The sequence below is a fragment of the Castanea sativa genome, chromosome 1, assembly GCF_040712315.1.
Source record: "Castanea sativa cultivar Marrone di Chiusa Pesio chromosome 1, ASM4071231v1".
NCBI classification, from domain to species: Eukaryota; Viridiplantae; Streptophyta; class Magnoliopsida; order Fagales; family Fagaceae; genus Castanea; species Castanea sativa.
In genome coordinates, this window is record NC_134013.1 from 37,045,004 (window position 1) to 37,069,399 (window position 24,396).

General features: G+C 32.5%; 1 protein-coding gene across 1 annotated transcript; it reads left to right on the forward strand.

Moving 5' to 3' along the window:
- The first annotated feature begins 329 nt into the window (after positions 1–329).
- LOC142621177 (sterol 3-beta-glucosyltransferase UGT80B1) lies at positions 330–18,195 on the forward strand. Its single transcript, XM_075794497.1, is given in 15 exon segments — positions 330–1,053; positions 3,230–3,378; positions 3,924–4,166; positions 4,758–4,869; positions 8,669–8,839; positions 9,908–9,971; positions 10,917–10,974; positions 11,070–11,166; positions 11,169–11,246; positions 12,710–12,840; positions 14,354–14,456; positions 15,848–15,923; positions 16,506–16,554; positions 16,909–17,058; positions 17,668–18,195. Coding segments are annotated over 15 exon segments (1,941 nt in total). The 5' UTR covers positions 330–794; the 3' UTR covers positions 17,869–18,195.
- Positions 18,196–24,396: the final 6,201 nt, after the last annotated feature.

The following is a 24,396-nucleotide window of genomic DNA, read 5'->3' on the forward strand; positions in this document are numbered from 1 at the left end:
AAAAGCATATGTTTCTTTCAAGTTCAACCCCGACACACAGTACCAGTGTGAACTTTCTCAGTTGTTCCAAATTCCAAAGCGTCTCTGAGTCTCAACCTTTTAAGCCCTCAAAATATCCCACTATAATAATAATAATAATAATAATAATAATTTATGTATGATTTTGCACTTATATTATCGTTGAAATATCCAGAATCTAGAAGCTGAACCACTAAGAGTTTTTAAGGTACCTGCTCTGCTAAAGCTGAATGTTTTGCTGTGCGTGTTCTTTCTTTGCCTTCAGTTTCAATCCAAATTGGCTTGCTTAAGGTAAACTTTGCATTGATTCTTGAATTGGGTCGAGGTTAAAGCGGGTTCTAAACACTTTAAAAGACTTTCTTAGTTCACCAAACGTTCAACGCCTTTGATTGACTAGTTGGTTTTTGCTTGTTTCTTAACTGTTAAGTATATTTATAGCATCATAGCTTTCTTTTGGACTTTGAAGTCCTGTTCATATTGCCTTTCCTCTGGCAAAATATATTTAATTGGATACTGGGGAAATTGTGTTCAAGGCTTTTAATTGCTTGTTTATTATTTCATTGTTCATTTCTGAGCTCTTAGTGAGAATATGGTATTGAAAACTATTACTAAATGGTTTTAAAGTTTTGGGGTTGGTGGGTTTTACTTGTTGATTGTGTCACTGTACATCCTCCTCCTCCAGCTTTGATGAATTGGGATATTGGAGGGTGATATTGAAGGTTATTGGACTTGTGGTTTAGAGGGTTTTAGTTGTTGAAGTTTGTGCACTTTCTGAAATGGGGAGTAATGACAGTGTGGATCATTTGTCGAAAGAAATAGTTGAAGAGGGTCTTAGCAGCCAAGAGATGGATATGGGTTTTCAACAGATTGGTGGTGATGGTGTTGATGAATCTGTGGTGGAAAAGGAGACTCCAGATGAACAGTTAAATGCAGGTTCTTTGGAAGAGCCAAAGGATCAGAAGAATTCAATGCGGCGGTCAGTTTTAGAGATCTCTCAGTCAAAAGAAATTAATGTTTGTTCTTCACCTCGAAGAGGTTCGTGCTTGGTAACCTTTAGTTTTGGTTCCTTTTGGTTACTTAACAACAGTTAGAGTTTCTTTATTGACTTTATTTTTTTTTTTTTTAAGTTTCTTCTTTTATTAGTTATGCAGATAGGTAGTAAGCATTAAATTTGGCTATGAAGATAGTTGAGAAGGTTCTTATTTTCATTGGAATCTATTCTCTTGAATGTATTCTAGGTAGCACAGTACACAATTTTCCTCACTGTAGGTTATTTGGCTGAGATATTGGGTTTCAAAATCATCACAGTTTGTTTAATTTTATGACACAAAATTCTGTATTTTTCCCAAGTGTCATTTAGTTGTGGTGGATCTAACGTTCAATCACTAAAAAATATAGTATTTACATGGAATTCGCATTCATCCTGTAGTTTTGCGTTAAGTAACTACTTAATTAAGCTACTCCCAGGTGTTGTATCACTATCAGTCGGATAGACATTCATATTGAAGAGGTGGAGTAGAATGACAGGTGATAGAAGGCATGACTGGTTCATGCTGTACCCTCAGTTTTTATTGCTTTATCTTTTGATTTTACTCTGCATTTTCATATAGTACTATCTAAATTGTGGAACAGTTTAAGCACTGAGCCCAATCTGCTTTTTGCAGGAAATTGTCGTTAAAATTTTGGCCAACCTGTGGCATAAACAAAATTCCTGAAAATAAGCTCACCAAACTATTGGTTTCTTACATCCAAATGCATTCTAATATGCCATCATTGATTAAAGGATAGCAAATAATTATCTATGTATGGAGGGGCATGGAGTATTAGTCACTGTGAAATGTTTGATCTGTCTAAAAAAATCTCTACATCGAGACCAAAAAAATAAGTATTTAACTAATAATTTGGAGGCTTTATATCTCATTTTCCACTATTTTGGTTTGAGCATTTTTTTTAAAATTTTGTTGGGTTTATGCCTTAAATCAAGCTAATTGTGAAGGTGACTCTCTGTCTGTCCTACCAAAGCAATCATCCTATTGAAACTAAAGTTCACATGCATCACATTTCTTCACTGGCAAATTGGTAAATGAAATTATTTCTTTTTTGCTTTCAACATATTACCAGGTATACCTATAAATTATGTGATGAGGCAATGGGCATCGCCATTGTCATTATTCTCTGACCATTTGCAATATGTATTCATTGTTAATTTTTCCTTATTAGTTGAAGTTTGTTTGCTTTCAAATGAGATGCTTTTATACAAAGTTAACAACTCCTTGTTAATAAAATTACATAAGTTTGGAATATGGTGCTAGCTTGTTTGATGTGGCTAGTGTGGAAGGAGCAGAATTCTCACATGTTTGAAGACACCAAGAAATCTTTAGAGCAATTGAAATTCTCTTTCCTATGCACCTTGTTTGAGTGGGTGTGGGTTTGGGGATTCACTCATTATACTTCCATTTTTGAATTTCATAACTCTCTAAGTTTTTGTGATTGATTATTTGTAATCTCTTGGTTACTTTGTGTTCATCATCATGAACATGAAGTAAGTTTATTTCTTAATAAAACTTTATGACTTATCAAAAAATTGACATGAAAGATATTTTTTCACTGTTTATGATGGAACAGATACTACAATGACTAATTATATTTTGAAAATTTGATGATATACTATACCAAATAAAGTCTTATTTACTACACACGCACGCATATATATCACGGTTTATGATTAAACAGATACTACAATGACTAATTATATTTTGAAAATTTGATAATATACTCTATCAAAGAAAGCCTTAATTACTACACACACGTGTGTATATATATATAGAATCTATTCCTCATGTAAGAACAGGTGTAGGGTTGAAATCATGGGTTCAAGATCTACTGGATGTATCTATAACATACCAATAAAAAGATAACAGTTATTTATACGGTGTTCACATGTTTAGAAATTAACAAGTTCAGATCTATAATCAGTTATAATAAATATTTCATCTTGAATTTTAAGCTGGATGGGCTTGGGAAAGTTTCAATTTTATTTATTTATTTATTGGTTTAATTTTGAGAGGTAAACACAAGGCACCATGCTAGCCACTACAAACGTCATTAGTCCATACCACTATGCTTGGGCCACATGGACAGATGATTTCATTTTGTTACTTGTAAATCTTATTCCATGTGTTCACTGATGTCAAAGCATCTATTCTTGAAGGTCTGGACCATTGCATCACTGCACCTGTTGGCATTAACAGAAGTCTACTATTTGATGACCATGAGATTTCATTCACTAGATCCATGACGGAAAAGAAGGAAGCTCCAAGGCATGACATAAAGTTGGACAGGCTCTCAGAGCGTGAAAAGGTAGACAATAGAATCAAATGCGTTGCAAGTTCCTGATCCTTGTGTCAGCTTATATATTCAGTGGGATGACTGTACCAAATACATGAGTTTGGCATTGTTTATACACATGAAACATGCATGACTGAGATTTTTATGTCTGCACAGTTGCATGCTGTCTCTAATTTATTTTATGGGGAATTACATAATCCCTGTTGTGTGGCCTTTGATCCTGTGCCTGTTGTTTAATCTTCAAAGAAGAGCATCATGCCTCCATCATTATCATTACCAAGTGATGTAATAGCTGCAATAATTGAGGCTACCAGATATTGACCCCACCTCATCTTTGAACAATAGTTTATATTATGAATGGTTCTATTTCTCTGTTACACTTTGTTGTACACCTCCTGGCATTTTGATGAGCCAATATCTGTTAAGTGCTTTGCGGAGGAACTCATAACACATAGGGTTCTTTGTTCCTCCTTTTTCTAGACCTCAGTGCTTCTCTTTGTGTTTCATGTATGGTTTTTCTTTTACTGATCATGATTACTTCTTGCATTGGTATTCAGAAAAAACTTATTGTGGACCTTGTAAAGATACAAAATGATGGTACAGTAGAAGTTGATATCACCAAAAGCGCACCTGTAGCTTCGGAATTGTTGGAGCTTCACACTGCGGAAAGGATGCCTATCAATATTGATCGTATCACTTCTGAATCCAATAAATCAATTCCCAAGTTGAATATTGCCCTTCTTGTGGTTGGCACAAGAGGAGATGTACAGGCTTTCCTCGCTATAGCAAAGAGACTTCAGGTATTTGCAATAATTTGCTAGTTTACTGTGTTGCACTGTTTTGTCAAGATAACTTGTTTATGTCACCAATTCCAGGGTCTTATCACATACCCCTAGGCGTTTAAAGTTTTAATATAATGACATGGATTTTGTTTAGGAATTGGTTTCTTCTGGAATTTAAATTTAGTGCATCAATTCATTTTATGGTTGAACTAACAATCTACAAAAATGGGGTGGAAAATTTGCTATTTTGTTTTAGTGGTCTCTATCATTTTCTAGGTAATCAATCCACAGATAGATATATCATTTCTGTACATGAGTGCTTTCCAATTTATCTCTAGTTGTTGCCTATGTATTCTGCAACTTATATTTTTCAATTTTAGGGCTACTGGGATGGTGAAAAGCTTTTTAGTTGCAACTATAATCCATTAAAATTGAAACTGATCGTATATCATTACACTTAGGCAGGCATAATAAATCTCTGATGTCACAGTATCAGGCTTCCCTCCTTAATTTATAGGAAGACAGGACCTTGGTCCTAGGCAGTTTCTTCTCTGCTTTGTCTTTAATTATTTGATATGTTATTGAAAATGATTCAGTGTTCATTTGCAGGAGTTTGGTCATCATGTCAGGTTGGCTACTCATGCTAACTTCAGCACCTTTGTAAAGTCGGCAGGGGTAGAATTCTATCCATTGGGTGGTGATCCTCGTGTTTTGGCAGGATGTAAGAGGTCCCCAATTTTGAAATTCCTGTTACATCAATGTATCATTGCAATTTATTTATCAAAAAAAAAAAGTTTCATTGCAATTTTTACATGATACACAGTTCTGGTGAGTGGGGTTGTGTATCCATGGTTTACTCCCCAGGGGTGGGTCCAATGGGCCTTGCCATGGTGAGATTCCACGTCTTCAAAAAAAAAAAAAAATCATTGCAATTTAATTTGTTTATTGTGGTCACTCTGTTAACAAATTGCTTTGTATGCTCTTTCTTTTACTATTTCTCTATGGCCTTTAGGAACCCATAACACAGTTCACAACTTGCTGGCAAGTAATATTTCATTATTTTTTCTGTATATTGTGAGAAGGGCCAAATTAATTTATTCTTTAGAGTCCTTTTTTCATTTTGCTTTGTAAATTGACCCACCCACCCAAGGCAGTTTGAACCCCTGATGCTGGATGGAGGCATGTATCTGGTTGTAGCCAGCTTCTAAATGATTAAATAACCCTAGGATCCACTAGGTTCCCTGGAATCTACTAGGAATCCCCAAGTCCAAGAGGAAAAGGAGAGACTCTCCTAGAAAATTATATTGACATTGAAAATGATTGTTAAAACTCTCTCATGGAGGCTACTACATCACATTAATACGAAAATCTTAGATATAGGAAATATAAGAAAATAGTAAAATTCTTTGGAAACCATCAAAATCAAGTGAAGACTTGGACTGTTTTCTGACTTATTTATTGGCTTTCTTGGTCTTCTATCAACCATGTTTCTCCAAATGATGAAGAGTTTTATAATTGTACCTTGGAAATGGCTCTAAGCGTTAAAGAGCTTTTCAGTTAAAAAAAATTTTATCACAAAATTTTTATAACTAAAAATCTGCTTTCTACAGCAATGCTAAGTAGGCTCTAAGTTGTTGAACAATTTTTTTAGTAACTGTGAGGATAAAAGTTGTTGGGGTTGAATACTTAAAAAAATTATGTTGGGATAAACATGTGAGGGAAGTTCCACGTGAAATCATAATGAGAAGAGTGAGTGGTCAATATAACATAGTTAGGTCCAAGCTCATAAGTTTAAACTTTTGGGTTAAGTGGTGTTCTTATATGTTATATTAACTACTCAATTAGAGTCCCTAGGGTAACATCTCCTCAAAAAATGGTATAAGGGCCTAGGTGGGATGTGGCATAGGTGGCGAGGTTTTTAGGGTTCCTTTTTACAGTTAGAGCAAGGATAGAGCAAGGCTAAAAGACACACAAAATTGATCTTAGATAAAGGCCCAACAAAGGAGTATTGCCTAATGGTGCCAAACCACTGAGCTGTAAGGTTCCCATGGACATGGAAGTGCAGACCAAGTTCCCATGGATAAGCATGCGGGGTTGACACATGATTCCATGGATGGTGTACGAGAGGCCCATGGCTGACGTGTGGGTGATGGAAAAAGTCCTTAGGCAAGGGAGAGCTAGTAGGGCTTGTTGCCTGCAAGAGGCAAAGACTCACACATGAAGGAGATTATTGGGTAAACATGTGTAAGGAAAGTCCTACCTAGAATAACAATGAGAAGCGCGTGTGATTAATATAACATGTGGTCCAAACCCATAAGTTAAGCGTTTGGGCTAAGTGGTGTTTGTATATGTTATACTATTCAATTAAAGTCTCTCTGAAGTGCTCTCCCCCCACAAATTGTATGGAGATAAAGCAAATTGTGAAGGATGGGAGAAGTTATGTATGAAGCAGCATATGAATGCTTCAATGCATATTTTCAGTGGTAGTTGGATTGGATGTCTATCATAGGAAGTCATTTTATTTTTACGGTCTATGATTTGATGGATGCTTGTAATTTATGTATTTGATTATTTTGGTCCCCTGCTGTATACTTCCTTTATACTTGGGTGACTCGTTATTATGTCTTTGAATAAAATTTTCTTTACTTTTCAAAAAAATAAAAAAATCAATGGTAGGGTTATTTGACATATTCTTTGTGAAGTTGCACATTTCATAAAATTGACAAAATGAAACTTAGCATTGTATGAAGCTTAGCCTTGTTTGAAGATTTGGCGGGAGCATAATAATCGTACTTTTGAAAAGATATTGTGAGATCAATAGATCTTTGAAGATATTGTGAGATCAATAAATCTTTGAAGCCTATACTAGTTGGGACCTTATTTTAGTGTGGTAGAATTCGGGGTTTCACACAATGTGTTTCCATTTTTGATTTTCTTCGTTCTATTTGTATCTCTTCTTGAGGTGCTTGTATTTGTTTTAAGTTTAGAGTGTTCACTATTGTGAATATGACTTCATTTTTAATGTGATAAATATTTGAATACTTATCCAAAAACAAAATGAAACTTATGGGGAAACTTGTTTGAAGATTGGGTGGTGCTTGAAGCAATAAATATAGCAGAAGTCTGGTTGATGTGGTATAGAAGGACTGTAGAGAAAATTGATGAAACAATAAGTGGAATTTCTCTGCCTTACTTGTTGAAAATTGTTGAGGAAGGTTTTTTGTGGGTTGCAGTGTGGTGTATGGTCCAAATGATGATAGTTATTGAGAAATTGATTAGAAGAACTGAGAGGTGTGAAATAGAAGTGGGAAGTGGCTTGTTGCTTAGTAGGGAATGTCAACAAAGTTAGATTTCCAAGAGAGGCTAGATTGTGATAGATTCAGTTTTGCAATGCTAGAATTCTCAGGGTTTATAACAAAATAAAATCTTGTAGACATACCTCTCAAAGGAGGGGCTCATTTACATGGTCACATAATGCTGAACAACCATCAATGTCCTTTATATATCATGCATTGGTCTCATCTACATGAGGCTCATTTACAGATTTTAATCAAAGTTTGTTGCCAAAGCCAATTTCTAATCATAGCCCCAAAGATATAGGAGATATGTTGAGAGAATGGTGCTTTCAAATTTGAAATATGTGGTTGAAAGAAAATGGGTTTGTTGACAAAGTTCAGAATTGCTGGAATGGGAGCTACTTATGCTGTCTCCATGATCTGTCTTGCCAGAATAGAGTATTGAAAATGATTGAAACACACTAAAGTCATTCAGGCTAGCAAATTTATATTAATACTAGAAATCTTAGACATGAAATCATGGTTTCAAAAACCGGATCTGGAACCGGTCCCAAAAAAACCGGGAAAACCAATGGTTCAACTGGTAAAAATTGAGAACTAAACCCATTTTCGGTTCTTTGATCATTCTGGTTTTTTAAACCATGCATGAAATACAAGAAATTTAATAAACTGCAAGTTCCTAGATGACAATCAAATTCCTTATCTTCAAAACAATCAAATTCAAGAATGAACTTGGATTACTGGCTTATTTATTGACTTTATCGGTCTTTTTCCTATCTTGCATACTAGAAATCTTAGACAGGAAATATGAGAAAATTAATATAGTGCAATTTCCTAGATAATAATCAAATTCTTATCTGAAATGCCTCAAATTGAAGAAAAGAACTTGGGAATGTTTGCTGGCTTATTTATTGGTTTTCTTGGTCTTCTTCCTATCTTACTTCTCCCAATAATCAAGTGCCAAGTATCCTACATCAAACCCATACCCTGACCATTACCTCATACTTAATAGGGTTGTTGCTGCCATTTGGTCCAAAGCTATTGGCATTTCATTAAAGACTTGACCAAATACTATATCTTCTCTTGGAAATCCCATGAACCTTCAAAAATCGCCCAATTTTTTACTTTTCCAAACGTATGGTATTGTCAAGCTTATTCTATTTTCCCCCCATTTAATACAAAATTTGTTTTTCATCACTAAATATGAGCAATTTTTAACTTTAGATATGGCCAAAAAAAAAGGTTTCATACCATCTGGACCAGGAGAAATATCCATACAAAGGAAGCACCTGAAGGCGATTATTGAATCTATCCTTCCAGCATGCATAGAACCGGATTTGGAAAATGGTCTTCCTTTTAGGGCCCAGTCAATTATTGCAAATCCTCCTGCTTATGGTGAGTTTATACCAAAAAAGAATATATATATATATATATATATATATATATTTTGTCACTTGATTTCCCCATTTTAACCTATCTGCTGGTTGTAGAAAAAGCTGAATGTAGTATTTATTTACAGAGGCATAATAACTGTACCTCTAAGCTTATTTGCTAGTCCTACGTCTTCTATTAAGTACCTCCGTAAAAGGGGTACTGTAATGGCAGATTGGGGTTGCATGTGTATATCATCTGCTGTTGCACTGTTTAGTTGCCTATGATCTATGGGTTTTTTTCTTTTGCGCCATCGGGATTACTTGGGTCATGCTGAATTCAGTCAAGTCTATGATGGAGTCTTGGAGGGGAATGATGAGGCATCGTAGTTATGGAGCTGTATGGGGAGCAGAGCCAGCCTGTATTCTATGGTGCATTTGGAGAGAAAGAAATCAATGGATATTTGAGGGGAAGGAGATGTCTATACCAAATATCGAGTTTCTTTTCTTGAAAACTCTCTTCAAATGGGTGACACACTCTCCGACTATCTCAACACTTTCTCTGATGGAGTTTATAGACTCTTTGCTCTTATATTGCAAATCTTTTAGCTTTCTTTTGTTTCTTTATATTTTTCAAATCTCTGTATACTTCATGTATATGCTTTTCCAATTTTAATAAATTACAATTACTTATAAAAAAAAAAAAACAAGGATATAAAGCTGAAAAATAAGAAGAAATAATGCAGTGGGATAAAAGATCTGGTAACCATAAAAAATTGACTGTGATGGCTTCTATCTTCAGTTGTAGAGGCAGCTAAAAGGAACAAATTTAATGGGACAAGAATGGTATAATTAAACATCTTATTTGTAGGCATTCAAATTTAATGACTTATATTGCCAATTGTTGAAACTTTAATAGATTCTTTCAGTAAATCAAGCTTTATGTGATTCTGAAATTATAGATGAACTGCTGCTAGCCAGTAATTCATTATAGCTTTATGAATTTACTTCCAACTTTCTATTTTTTCTCATATTAAAGGATATATTTTCCAGAATAGTGAATGTCAATGTTAACTTTAGCTCTGGGTTGCAGGACATGCACATATTGCTGAAGCTCTTGGTGTGCCCCTTCACATTTTCTTCACGATGCCTTGGACGTGAGTCTTGATTATATTTTCTCTATATTATGCGTCAAATATAAAGTGCTTTGAATATCTAATATCTAATATTTTCAATTAATTCTTCCAAATGTGATATACTGCTGATTTTTATTATTTATTATACTATTTTTCAATTTTTTTGATGTGATGGATAAAATTTGTACTCAGGATAACAAGAACAGAGCCAACTTTCACTTATTGACAGAATTTTTCTTCATTATGTGCAATGCATTCATGATTCTGCTTTTCAAAAAAAAAAAAAAAAAGAAGCATTCATAGAACTCTTGGAATTTATTTATTACTATAGAACTCTTGGAAAATATATGCTGTATATCAATAACAAAGCCTTTGTCCCAAAACTTTGGGGTCAACTGTGGATCCTCAACAGATTAATGAGAGACTAACTGGGGATGTCCACATGTATTCTTTCATGTCATTCTATTCTATCCAAAATTATTCTCTTTTTCCCCTCCATAATTAACATGTCCCTTTTTTACTTTTACTAGTGTTATACCTAGTCTTCCTCCATCTCTTTTGATTACCTTATCTTGAATCACATCACTCTTCCTCATTGGTGCATTGATCTCTCTCCTTTGCGCGTGGACAAACCATCTAAAAGAACCCTCCTTTCTCTTTTCATCAATGGTAGCCACCCCTATCTTAATTAAAAATATATGCTGGCATTAGGACAATGACATGATGAAAGCATTAGACATGATAACCTGTAAGAATAGAGGTTCCAACATTTTTTTTTTTTGGCGGGGTAGTGGGGAGTCTTTGTTGCATATATCGGATCAGGGTTCTGAGCCTGAGAGGAGTGAAAAAAAAAATCAAAGAGTCATTTTGAATTTCAAAAGCATCTTATGTCCATTCAGTGCTGGTTTATTTTATCAAAATTTATATTTTAAGTTATACCCTCTTACGTCTATTTTCAATAGGCAGGCCAACTCATGAATTCCCTAACCCATTTGCACGTGTACCTCTAAGCGCTGGTTATTGGGTATGTTCCTAGTTGGGTGCTACATCACTTAATTTCATTGAAGGAACTGTTGGACAGATTTCATTTCTGATTCCATTTGTCCTTGCTATATCCAGCTTTCATATATAGTCGTGGATATACTGATATGGTGGAGCATAAGGGGATATATTAACGACTTAAGGAAACGGAAGTTGAAACTTGCTCCTATTGCGTACTTAGTACATACCGCTGGTCAATATCTCATTTGCCAACATGCTATATGTGGAGTCCCCATCTCTTGCCAAAACCAACAGGTAGGGATTTTCTTGTTCGTTCAAGAATGTGTGGTAATCATGGCGTTTAAGATGATAACTTTTTTGGTTTCAGTATTTGGTCATTACATTATATTGAAGTATTTTATATGATCGTTAAGAGTCATTTTGCATTTCATAGAAGGATGAATGTTCAGACAACCACCTTCTGCTCAGTCAATTATATTAGAATGGCCATCTGGTGATCTTGTAGTATTATTATGTCGTTGGGTTCATACTAGCTCTTAGATTGTTTGACAAAACTTTTTCCTTTCCAGACGTGTTCTGTTGTCTGTCTTATTCTTGTTGGTTTTGAAGATTTTTGCTTCTCTTAACATGGACCATTTTTCATACTGGAAATTGGACTTTCATATATTGTGATGGTATCAATACGAGATGTACTGTTCACACTCCCAAAATCAAATTTGTATCATAAGTCGGTTCTTCCCCCCATAATTTTATGTACCGACATCAATATGGGTATTTTGTGTTGTAAAAGGACTAAGAGTAAAAGGGGCCATCAGTGCATTCTTTTTCTTTGAACTAGGATGTGGACCAGTAATAAATCTCTTCCCCATTCCCCTCCACCTCACCCAAATAAGATGAGACTTTTAGGCATCAAACATATTCTAGTTACTTATATCTTGGAAACTATCAATGAATTTGAACATTTTATCAGTCTCTTTTCCACACCTCCATAAGCAGTATTTTGTTGTTTTGGAGGGGTCCATCACTTGCAATGTGTTCCGAACTTTAGTATAGATGAACAAGTCACAGCAACTAGGTTAAGTTTGATAATCTGGAGATTGCTTTCAGTTGCAACAGTGAAGAGGGAACTTTTTGTTTGACTATAGAATGGCAGTATCTTTGTTAGACACTTAGTTGACATGTTATGAGAATGAAAAAAACCTTCTGTACACTGTACTGTAGTCACTTGATGAACGAATAGTTTATTATCGATTTGAGATGGGCCACATAGCCAATGCTCCCACTACCGCAACCTTCTTTCCAAGTAGATGAATCAAGAGATCCTAGCATGGTTTCCTCTTTTCACCACTTGAGCCAAGGAAGAGGAGCATGCAATGGATTAATTTCCTACTTGACAAGGGGGAAGTGTTAGAATAATAGTTAAGTAGTTAAATTCATCATTTCCTATTGGTTTAAATTTTTGGGACTATAGGTAGTTTATCATTAAATCAAAGTAGGTGGTCTAGAGTTTGAACCATGTTTTCACACTCTTCCTCTATTTGAAAGTAAAAAATTTCACACTTAAACTTTTGCGAGCATTGGAAATTTACTACAGATATAATCTTTTGCACATATTCATGATCAATTACTAGTGCTTAGTGCTAAAATTTTTACTATATATGGTCTTAATAATATCTATTTGGAATGCTCAACCCGAATATTTATGTTCATATATATCAAATTTGTTATAAATCTTGACTTCACTCACGATTTTGCAGATTGGGGCCCTTTAGTTGAAGTTGTCGGTTATTGTTTCTTAAACCTTGGGTCAAAGCATCAGCCTCAGGACAAGTTTGTTCAATGGATTCAAAACGGACCTGAGCCTATATACATTGGGTTTGGGAGCATGGTATGGTGACCTCTCAAAACTGTTGGTGAATTTATTTAGATTTGCAAATTTTTGCTTGAAATTATTGGAGTGTCCTTAACCTGGATATGATGTTTTAACAGAATAGTTTCATGCCGCCTGATCTGCCTTAGCCTAATCACTAGTATGTCCAATAGATTTTCTAGAGCATGTATTTTGTTCTATATGTTCTCTAGATTTTCTATAGATTTTTTGTCAATGTTCTTTTCTTATTAATATCAAAATTTGAAATACTGTCGTATTACTCGTAGAGATTAAATGCACCAGTTACTTTATGAATTGGCAAGTCTTCAGTGTGTAAATGAGTCCTGGATGGGGCTTGACATTGTATTTCCTTGGGCTTGATTCGATAGATTTGTTTATAATATTTTGGCTACAGTAACTAAGGGCAACTGATCATTGTAGAATTACTTTAGCAATAAACATGAAGGATCAAGTGTACTTTTCAACTGATGTCACTATCAGCACTTGTATCTATTGTATTACTTGGTCAATTATGTGTCAAAAGAAGTTAGATATGAACTGTTTTAGATAACTTTTTTGACCAAATTGTTGGGTTAGTAACTTGAGACAATTCCGTTTCAAAATAGTTTACAACTACTTCCCCTTGTTCTTTTAACTTATAATGTGCCAAGTTCTGTGATGTGATGCATATTAGCTGATATCATTGTACATGAAAAATAATTTCATTACTACATATATTACATGATGGACAAATTTGATTTGAAATGAATGTTCAATTGCACTGTTTAAACACTGTTTATCACCAGAACTATTGTTGGTACTTATTTTATGGCCTTAGCAGCCATGTCAACCTAATAACCCAAGATCCATGATGTGGCCCATTTTAACTGGAATCCTTGTACATGAAAAATAAAAACTTTTGGGATATGGTAAATTTAATCATTTAACCACACAATTCTAACACTCCCCCTCACGTTTGAGCCCAAATTCCTCTTAATAGGTGAGGCCCAATATTCCATTATTAAATTACATGATGGACAAATCTGATTTGAATGAGTTTCTTATCATAATTTGTCTCTACACTGTTATCACCAGAACTAATATTAGTGTTTGTTGTTGTTAGTTATCTTTCTGCCTTTGCATGGACAGAAATCTTAAATTTTCTTCCATCATATCTCTGTGTACCTTACAAGGAATAGTGGATTGTGATTCTTCTTATCATTTGTGCTCATAAAAAAGTCCCATCAATGTTTGGATTGGGATAGTATTTTTTCAAGTTTGCATCAATCAGGGTGACTTTAATATATTTGTGGCAGATGGCTTTCCTTTAATTTTTTAATTTCTTTTTTTTCTTTTCCTATCATACTATTCATGCCTATCAATATTGACACTAAATTTTATGTATTGGTTATATTATTGGCTGTGTACGATTTGCTTGTTCTCTATCAAAATTTGGAGAAACTATATTGATAAATATATTTTTGGGACTAAAGCTTGTGTTGTTGTTGTTCTTGATAATGCTTTTGTTAAGCCTCTTGAAGATCCCAGGAAAACCACAGGTATTTTATTGGAGGCATTAAAAGGTACAGGGCAGCGAGGAATCATTGACCGAGGCTGGGGAGGTCTTGGAAATAGTAAGTAATTTTAATTTGGTTGAGAACAGTTACTCTACTTGCTTGTATATTTCTTCCAAATTCTCACTGTTAGGTTGGAAGAACAAATTCTTGGTTAGACAATGCGAACAATTCTACAACCTAGAGTGAAGTACTTTTTTTTGTCTTTTATTATTTAGTTTTTTCAGGGAGGAAAGTACTTTATACTATCTCAACAGTCAAATTGCACTTTATTGGATATGGGTTTATAGGATGAACTGGGGAGGACATAAAACTAAGTAGGCTGTCTATGGAATTACACCCTAACTTATAACAAGTTAACAACTACAATAAACTTTACCAGATAAAATAACTTAAGTGAAGTGGACTATATTCCAAGAAAAAATGATTTTATTTGAAAGAAATGAAAAGAGCTATTTTTCCTAATTTTGGAGGTGTTTGACAAATGACAACTAAAGATGAAATAAAATCATATCAAGTTTATTTGAATATATAGCCTATACAAGCTAACTGCAAAACTAAAATAAATTTTGAGTGGAGTTAGAAAAATTGCACGTTAACCTAAAGCGGTTCTAACTTGAGCCTAGTCAAACTGGATGTAAAATAAAACTAGTTTGAAATTGATCTGGTTATGTTTTAGTTCAGATTATATTATAACTAATGAAAGCTAGTTCAAAATTGAACAAGATATCTGCTGTAAAAATGAACTTGGAAAGGATGAGAATCTATCCCTTGAAGCCTTGATACATCTCATATCTTTAAGATGCTCTAAAAGTGAATTCCTCTAGTATTATTGATGACATGATAACTCAGCATGTCACTCTTTATCTTATGCTCCTTTGGAGTTTTTGAGGGCCTCAAAAGACTGTATGCATGCCGCAAAAGGTCTTCAATTGTATCTTAGTTATAATGTTCTTTTCTTCATAATTACCTATGACAGGTATTTTTAATGATAATTTATACCTATGAATCTTTATAGTACAAGTCTATCATGTGCCAAGTTTTAAATTAGTTTTAAGACAGTTTTCTTTTCACTACCCTATAGTTTCTTTATTTTCCATTTAAACCCCTTCACATCTTTCTTGTTAGAAAATTATAATCTCTCTCTCTCTCTCTCTCTCTCTCTCTCTCTCTCTCCCTCTCTGCATAGACAGCCATCTCTCGTTATTATTTGATATGTTTAATTTATCTATCGAATGACAAATCAATGTTACTTTGTATATCAATGCATATTCATTATTTTTCCTTCTCTTTGGGGTAAGTATTCATGCTAATTATTGAGTCACAGATTTTGGGATTCCTGGTGGTATTTTGAGGTCCATCATTGATACTTTCCAAAAAATTGTTTTGGATTCATAAATTTTGAGTGATAAGCATGCCTTATTACTCTAATAATTCTCTGTCTTTTGCAGTTACGGAGGTTCCTGATAATGTTTTCCTTTTAGAGGAATGCCCTCATGATTGGTTGTTTCCCCAATGTTCTGCAGTGGTTAGTTTCACTTTATGTTTTGCATAAGCAAACTTTTGGATGTGGGTAAATGTAATTAATTAACTATGATTATGTAGAAATTAAGTGAATTTTGTACAATTCAATTAAGATAAATAATAATACCACAATTCTACATGCAGAGCTACTGGACAACTGCTGCATGATTATCAATGTTAGAATATTTATAAAATGATTAAATTTACTCTTTCCTATAAGCTTAATTTTTTGTGATAAGTGGTAATTTTTAATGATCAAGGTATGCGGTATTGAATTCAAACTCTATTTCAGTTCTATCACCTAATTAAAAGGTTAAGAACTCCACATGTTGGGTCTGACTTATTGAGGGGGAGTTAACTCACACATGACAGGCAATGTCAAAGTATCAACTAATGATTAAATTCACAATTTCTTATCAGCTGAAGTATTTGGGATAAGTAATCTTAATTATCTTTTAGAAATCTGTAATTGCATCACTTGACTTTTTTTATAGATATGGTACGATGAGGGAACTATAGATACAAGATCTTGTTATCATAAAGTTCATTTTTGTAAAAGAGGCCTTGAATTGCCACATATATGCGGGTTCATCATGGTGGTGCTGGAACAGCAGCTACAGGGCTAAAAGCTGGGGTAATGTACTTTTCAAGTAGGGTTTTACTGATGTTTCTGATTGTGTCTGAGGTTGGAATTAATCTGAAAGTTTCATTATCTTTGAGATATTATTGTCATTAGATTTTTTTTAATGAAATTAATCGAATGAGACAATTTTTATGATGTACATATTTAATAGGAGATCCTCAAAAAAAAAAAAGTTGTAACAGGAAATGAAATTAAGTTAAATGTTTGCTTGCCTATCTCTGAGCTACATGATTCAACTTCATTTGGAATCAAATTCATTCTTTATTTCTTTTATGATAATTAATCACTTCTGAATTACAGAGTGTTTATTTATATGTTGTCTAATGCCTAACTTATGAATTACAGTGTCCAACAACCATAGTTCCTTTTTTTGGAGATCAGTACTTCTGGGGTGATAGAATACATCAAAAAGGAGTGGGACCTGCACCAATTCCGATAGCTCAGCTCAGTGTTGAGAGCCTCTCAAGCGCAATAAATTTCATGCTCCAGCCTGAGGTAATTCTGTTGTCTATATTTGCATCATCTCCTGCAGGATCACATATATAATTATAATTAATTACAGCAGCCATTTTTATATCATCTCAAATTAGTCATTTATTGGTATGATCTTAGATAGGATAGAATGGCGGAAATGTTATGTGACCCGCACGATTAGTTGAAAAATGATCCATGAAGCCAATCCCGATCTCAATTTAGTTGGGATTATGGCTTAATTGGATTGTTCTGAGTTGAGTGTGCAAAAGCTGTTTTTTTTTTTAAAAAAAAAATGCTTTATTTATCACACAGATTTCTCCAAGAAGATATTGCATCTAAAAACTAAAAATTTGCGTGTTGGCTAATTCCACCATTGGTAGAAATTTTAAAGTTGAGGACTGAGCAATGTTATGTACCTGTATTGTAGCTCACTTTAGCACACAGATTTCTTTCTTTACTTATTTCCCCTAAAGATGTTTGTTCAAAAGAACTGGATGGGTGTCCCTTGTTACTTATTGCATGAGTCTCATCAGTTTGTTCCTTGATTCTAGTCTGACAGATATACTTTAATGGGAAGTCACATTGCTAATGTGAGACATGTTTTGGTTCTTAATGGGATAACACTTCCAGGTGAAATCTGAAGCAATGGAACTAGCAAAGTTGATAGAGAATGAAGATGGTGCTGCAGCTGCCGTTGATGCATTTCACCGGCATTTACCTCCAGAGCTACCCTTGCCTACTGCATTTTTGGATGAAGAAGAACAATTAAATCCTCTGCAATGGGTTTTTATTCAAATTGGGAAGTGGTGCTGCCTGCCTTGTGGTTTGTAGAGTTCTTACCGTATTTTGTAGTGTTTGTATAGTTATGTTTTACTTTCTTTTTCATATTACCTTGTATTTCATTAATTTCATTCAAGGTCTTCTTTAAAGTTTAGACTAAAAAAAAAAGAAAATATAAAGTGCTATTACATTTTAGCATAGGTTTTTCTCACATCTTGTCTGACAGTATTAGTGTTCTTTATTGATTTGTAATAGATAAGTGAGGGTATAGTTATGCGAGTAAGTTTGGATGTTGCAGACCATTTTGTCTGTTATCATTTGATTTGTATGACATTCTTTTAATATCATTGGAAAAGAGGGATGGATTGGGGTATGGAATTTGCCGCGTACCGCTGCAATGTGATATAAGCTTTAAGAGTTGGAATTTTTAAGAGTCTAAACATTCATTGATAAATAAGTGATGTCATTTTTGACATATCATTAATAACTCGAATATATGTTAGAATATTGCTTTTAAACTAATAATTTTTTTTTAAAAATGCTTATTAGGTAAAAAACTAAACCACTCCTGTAGCATACTAAAAATTAGAATTTTATGATAAATTTATCCAAGAAAGACTGGAGGATGTTTTCTAGAAAATAAATCATTTTTCAAAGGGCAAATTACAACCTATCCACTAGTGATTTGACTGAAATCTAAGTTGCCTACATGTGGCTTAAAAGTCGTCATTTTGCTCACTTGAGGTTTACCTCGTTAAGCTTTCGTAACCCACCTCTATATTTTTACCGTTAAAAACACAAAATATATAACAAAAACATAAAAAGCAAGATCTAAAAGCATTATTTTTTAAATGGTAAAACTTTGACTTAAGAACATTCTTTCTCTTCATAAAAATATTCTTAAGCCTATCAATCTTATTAAACAAAACTGTTAAGGGGATGGAAAAGATTGAAAAAGAAATTTGTGGTGTGTTTGATTTGGTTTTAATTTTTGGTTGTAGTGGCTGTGGGTTTATAGAAGCTCCTCTCAGATCTACTGGGTTTATTGAAATTTGTGGTAGTTCAGTCACTTTAGCTCCTAGCAAGTCCAACACATTGAGCAGCTTGAATCTAGCATGAAATGATTTTGAAATGGACAACTGAGATGGCAAATCTTCGACTCCCAAATACAAGCAAAGACCGAGGATGAGATACATCCATGTTGGTATTATGCTTGTTAAACTTTGTTGGATTGTCCGCCCCCTGCATTTTCTAGACATGCTTTCGTTGCAAAATTTTCATGTCTCGACTTGGAAACAATCTGTATGCGGCATTCCATGACTCTTGCGTCAACAATTGTTATAGCTATTTGTATCAAGCTTCTATTAAGAATTTAGAAACTAAAAGCTAAACCCAGAATTTAGAAACTAAAAGCTAAAACCACAAAATCAATCAAAACTAAAAGCTACACCCAGAATTTTTGAACATAAACCAAAAATTAAACCCATTAATTTGGAACATAAACCCACAGCCACTGCAACCAAAAATTAAAACCAAATCAAACACACCTCAAATCTCTTTCTCAATCTTTTCTATCCCCTTGACAGTTTTGTTTGGATTGATAGGCTTGAGAATGTTCTTAAGCCAAAACATCACTATTTTAAGAAATATATTTTTATATCTTGATTTTTATGTTTTTGTTTTTTTTATGTTTTATTTTTTATTTTTATTTTTTATTTTTTATTTTTTACGGTAAAAGTACAAAGGTGGGTTATGTAAGTTTAATAGAGTAAACCTCAAGTGGGCAAAATGCTAACTTTTAAATCATAAGTAGGAAACTTAAATTTTGGCCAAACTACAAGTAGGTAAATTGTAATTAGCCATTTTTCAAAAAATATTTTCTATGAAACTATCTCATTTTCTCATGTTTGATAGCAACCTTAAATGAGTTGTAAAATGATCTTCTAACTTCTTTTATTTAACTTGCCATGAGTTAGAGTTGTTGTTGTTTTTTTTTTTTTTTTTTTTAAATTAATGGAAAATAATCTTTAAAAAATAAGTCATACTTCTCTGTTGACCAAAATTAGTTTTCATTTGACTCATTTTTTCTAATGCTACTAAATACTAAAAAATGTTAAAAATTATCTTCACAAAAAATTTTCAATTGAAACAAACTTGCTGTAATTTGTAAATTTGACTTTTTAAGAATATTATATTGGTCTCCTTTCTAAGAAGAGTTCTTAAAGTATTAGCTGCATAGAAGAGTTTTCAAAATATTATCTAGTGGGACTTGGTTCTGATAAAACCTAAGATTTTGTTTAATAATTGTTTTTTTTCCCTTTATTTTCTGTTCCCAAAAATAATTTTCTATTTTTGAGACTAAAAAATTTGTTTGGCAACCCAAAATGTACAGGAAAAAAAAAAACTGTTTTTAGAAATTAAAAACAAGCAAAATGTTGTTTTTAATTTCTAGTTTTCAAAAATCAATAAAACCACGTACCTGATTTAATGAATTTGTCCCATTTAATGAGTTAGCGTCAGAGTTCAAATCCTAGTAACAACAAAAGCTTCAGGCAATGTTCATCTAAAACTAATACGATATAGCTTTGTGCACATGGTATAAACTATATAACATATAGCTTATTTAGAAGTTTGTAATTACTCAACATGCTACGTTTCGGGTCCGTTTGAATAGGCTATTTTAAAAAGTGCGTTTTGAAAACACAAATTTAAATACTACAAGTAAGTGTTTGGTAAAAATGTGAAAAAAATGCATTTTGTAATTTTAAAATCACTGTAAGTGTTTGGATAAGCTGTTTTAAATTTTTTTGTTTTGGTGTAAATTCCAAAAGGAAAACTTAACTATATTGTTAAGGTTACCTTATCAATTTTATTTCTAGTAATCATCATTTTTGTAAAGGAAAATTTCTAATTAACATCAACAATTGATGATGATGATGACGCCAACTCTTTTTGAAAAATTTGTATTGACTTTTATGCATATTTATGTATTTTGGTATTCCGATTCCCAATCACAAGTTCTTTTCTTTATCCCATTGGTTTGATTTGAATTGGATTAATAATTAGTTGCTTTGCAAGTTAGAATTTGATTTTTTTGATAATCCATTTAGAATCTTAGATGCTAAACTATGAAACTTTACTAAGTTTTATTTATTTTTTAATCCTTTTGGGTGTACAAATTTGTATTTAATAGTATTTATTGTTGTTATACTCATGATGCCCCTCCTCATTTGCCATGTCGTTAGCCATATAATTATTCATTTCCTAATTTATTATTTATTCCTATTTTTTGTTGACAATATTAAATATATAAATAGATTGACTTTGCACATTTATCTTGGGTAGTTTTAACTTTAATTATATATAATTTTGTCTTTACATATTCATTTACTTTTATTTAGATGTTTATAACTAAAAAATAAAATCAATGAATAATCAAAAGCTAAAAACAATGTTTATACATATCTATCTATAGTATATATAAAATGAAAGTCCTGCAATAAATTTTACAAATTTCTTTTTTTACCATGTCAATAAAATCCTTTTTTTTTTCTTTCATTTTTGTTTTTGTTTTTAGTTGATTAAACCTTTCATCTTCTTCAACCATTGTCTTCTTAGTTCAATTTTTCAATTCTTCCAATCATTGTTTATTGAAAAAATTCATTTGATTCCTTTATATATTTTAAAATTTTCACCATCTTCTTAGATTCTACCGTTACTAAATTTTCTTAATTATTGTCTTTTTAAATTTTCAACCTTTCATCTACTTCAACCCTTCCTCCCTTTATCTTGATTTTCTTATAAATTTCTCTTTACTTCATTTCTACCTCTCTCCCTTATTCCTTCCAAGTTGTTCATGCCAAAAAAGATCAATACTCTCTCTCTCTCTCTCTCCAATTTTGGTTCTCTTTTGGTGGATTCTTTTATTGTTTCAAAAAAAAATTTCTGCTAATGATGCTTTTTGTTATTATTGATTTAATTGTCACATCACATTTGTTTCTCTTTTTGACAAATTTGTATTGACTTTTATACATATTTATCTATTTTGGTATTCCAATTCCCAATCACAAGTTCTTTTCTTTATCCTATCGGTTTGATTTGATTTGGATTAATAATGTTTTGCAAGTCAGAATTTGAATTTTTTTGGATAATCCATTTTGAATCTTAGATGCTAAACTATGAGACTTTATGAAGCTTTGTTTATTTTTTTTAATCCTTTTGGTTATACAAATTTATATTTTTGTAGTATTTATTGTTGTAATAATTATGTTGCGTCACCTCATCTGCCACGTTATTAGCCATATAATTATTCATTTTCTAATTTATATTTATTCCTATTTTTTGTTGACAATATTAAATACATAAATAGATTGACTTTGCACATTTATCTTGGGCGGTTTAAACTTTAATTACATATAATTTTGTCTTTACATATTCATCCACTTTAATTTATATGTTTATAACTAAAAAATAAAATCAATGAATAATCAAAAGCCAAAAACAATGTTTATACATACCTATCTATAGTATATATGACATGGAAGTTTTACAATAAATTTTACAAATTTATTTTTGCACCACGTTATTAACATCCTTTTTTTTTCTTGCAATATATACTTTATTCAATTTCCATATTAAATATATTAAAAGATTGATTTTACACATTCATCCTGGGTAATTTTGACTTTACATATAATTTTGTTTTTACATATTCATCTACTTTGATTTAGATGTTTACAACTAAAAAAATAAAATCAATGAATAATCAAAAGCCAAAAACAATGTTTATACATATCTATTGTATATATAATATGGAAGTCTTGTAATAAATTTTACAAATTTCTTTTTGCGCCACGTCATTAAAATCCTTTCTTATGTATTTATAGTTTATTAAACCTTTCATCTTCTTCAACCATTGTCTTCTTAGTTCTACTTTCCATTTCTTCCGATCATTGTTTATTGAAAAAAAATCATTTGATTCCTTTATATATATATATATATATATATATATATATATATATATATATATATATATATGTTAGAAATAATTACAACATGCTGCTAACCCTGCAACTTGAACCATTTTCCCCTTAGACCCCCAAGCACTTTGTACATGGGGAGGTGCTAATTCAGCTATAAGGCCTTTGGCATTCCTTTACATATTTTAAAATTTTCACCATCTTCTTAGATTCTACCATTACTAAATTTTCTTAATCATTGTCTTTTTAAATTTTCAACCTTTCATCTACTTCAACCCTTCCTCCATCTTGATTTTCTTATAAATTTCTCTTTACTTCATTTCTACCTCTCTCCATTATTCCTTCCAAGTTGTTCATGCCAAAAAAGATCAATACTCTCTCTCTCTCTCCAATTTTGTTTCTCTTTTGGTGGATTCTTTTATTGTTTCAAAAAAAATTTTTGTGCTAATGATGCTTTTTGTTATTATTGATTTAACTGTCACATCACATTTGTTTTTGTTAGGACATATGTGATTGATGTTAGGAACATATGTCATTTAAGATTGGCTAATCTTTTGACAAAACGCACTCTACTTGTATTTGGGTAGATCTAGGATGTGTTTAATATTTCAAAGAACAAGAGTTCAAGTCTAGTATTGAAGCCATGCAAATCTGTCCAAGAAACAAGTGAAGAAGTGCTGATTCATTAAAGCTTGATAGCTGTTCAACAGATCGCTATCTATCGAGGTCTCCACAACTAGCTTGACAACTGTATCTATTGAGCTTTACAAAATTCAGATTTTCAGATTTGATTTTGGCATATGCTAACATGAATGTGTAGGGTTTCTTTTCTCACAACCTTAGACATATATAAGGCTTATTTTAAAGGCCATCATATAAGAGAATACAAGGAGAACATATGCAAAAGGTGACTGATGCCTTATTCTCTTTGAAAGAAGTTACTGCGTCTTTGAGCCTTAGGGTTTTGTAACCAAGTTCTTTTTAATCTTTATTGTTGATGAAGTGAAGAACTTTGCAGCGAACATTCTTCTTTTTTAAGTTGGTGAGTGAGTCACATATTGGGATTCATGCAAAGGAGTTAGTCATGTACTGAGATCCGTGCATTAAAAGGGTGGCGTTTATATATTAGAGAGTTCAGAGATTCTAAAGCGGTAGAAAGTTTTTGTTGTAAATTAATTTACGGGGATTGTAGAGTCTAGGGACAAAGGTTTTGTACTAGATCTGAAACTTTTCTTTACTATAGTGAATTGTTTTTCAGGAAGGTTTCCCCCCAGGTTTTTTAATGTGAAACTAGTTTGTTTCATTGGTTTTCTTGGGTCATCATATCTTGTCTTATTTATTTTTTTGCTGCATATGATTTTGACATGATATTGATGTTTGTTTATTTTAACAAGTTTTATTCATAATAAACTAATTAACAACTTGGGTTTAAACTTGTTAATTCTATCAACTGGGGTCTAAATTTCCCAACAATTTCTCTTTTTGAAAAATTTGTATTGACTTTTATGCATATTTATGTATTTTGGTATTCCAATTCCCAATCACAAGTTCTTTTCTTTATCCTATTGGTTTGATTTGATTTAGATTAATAATTAGTTGT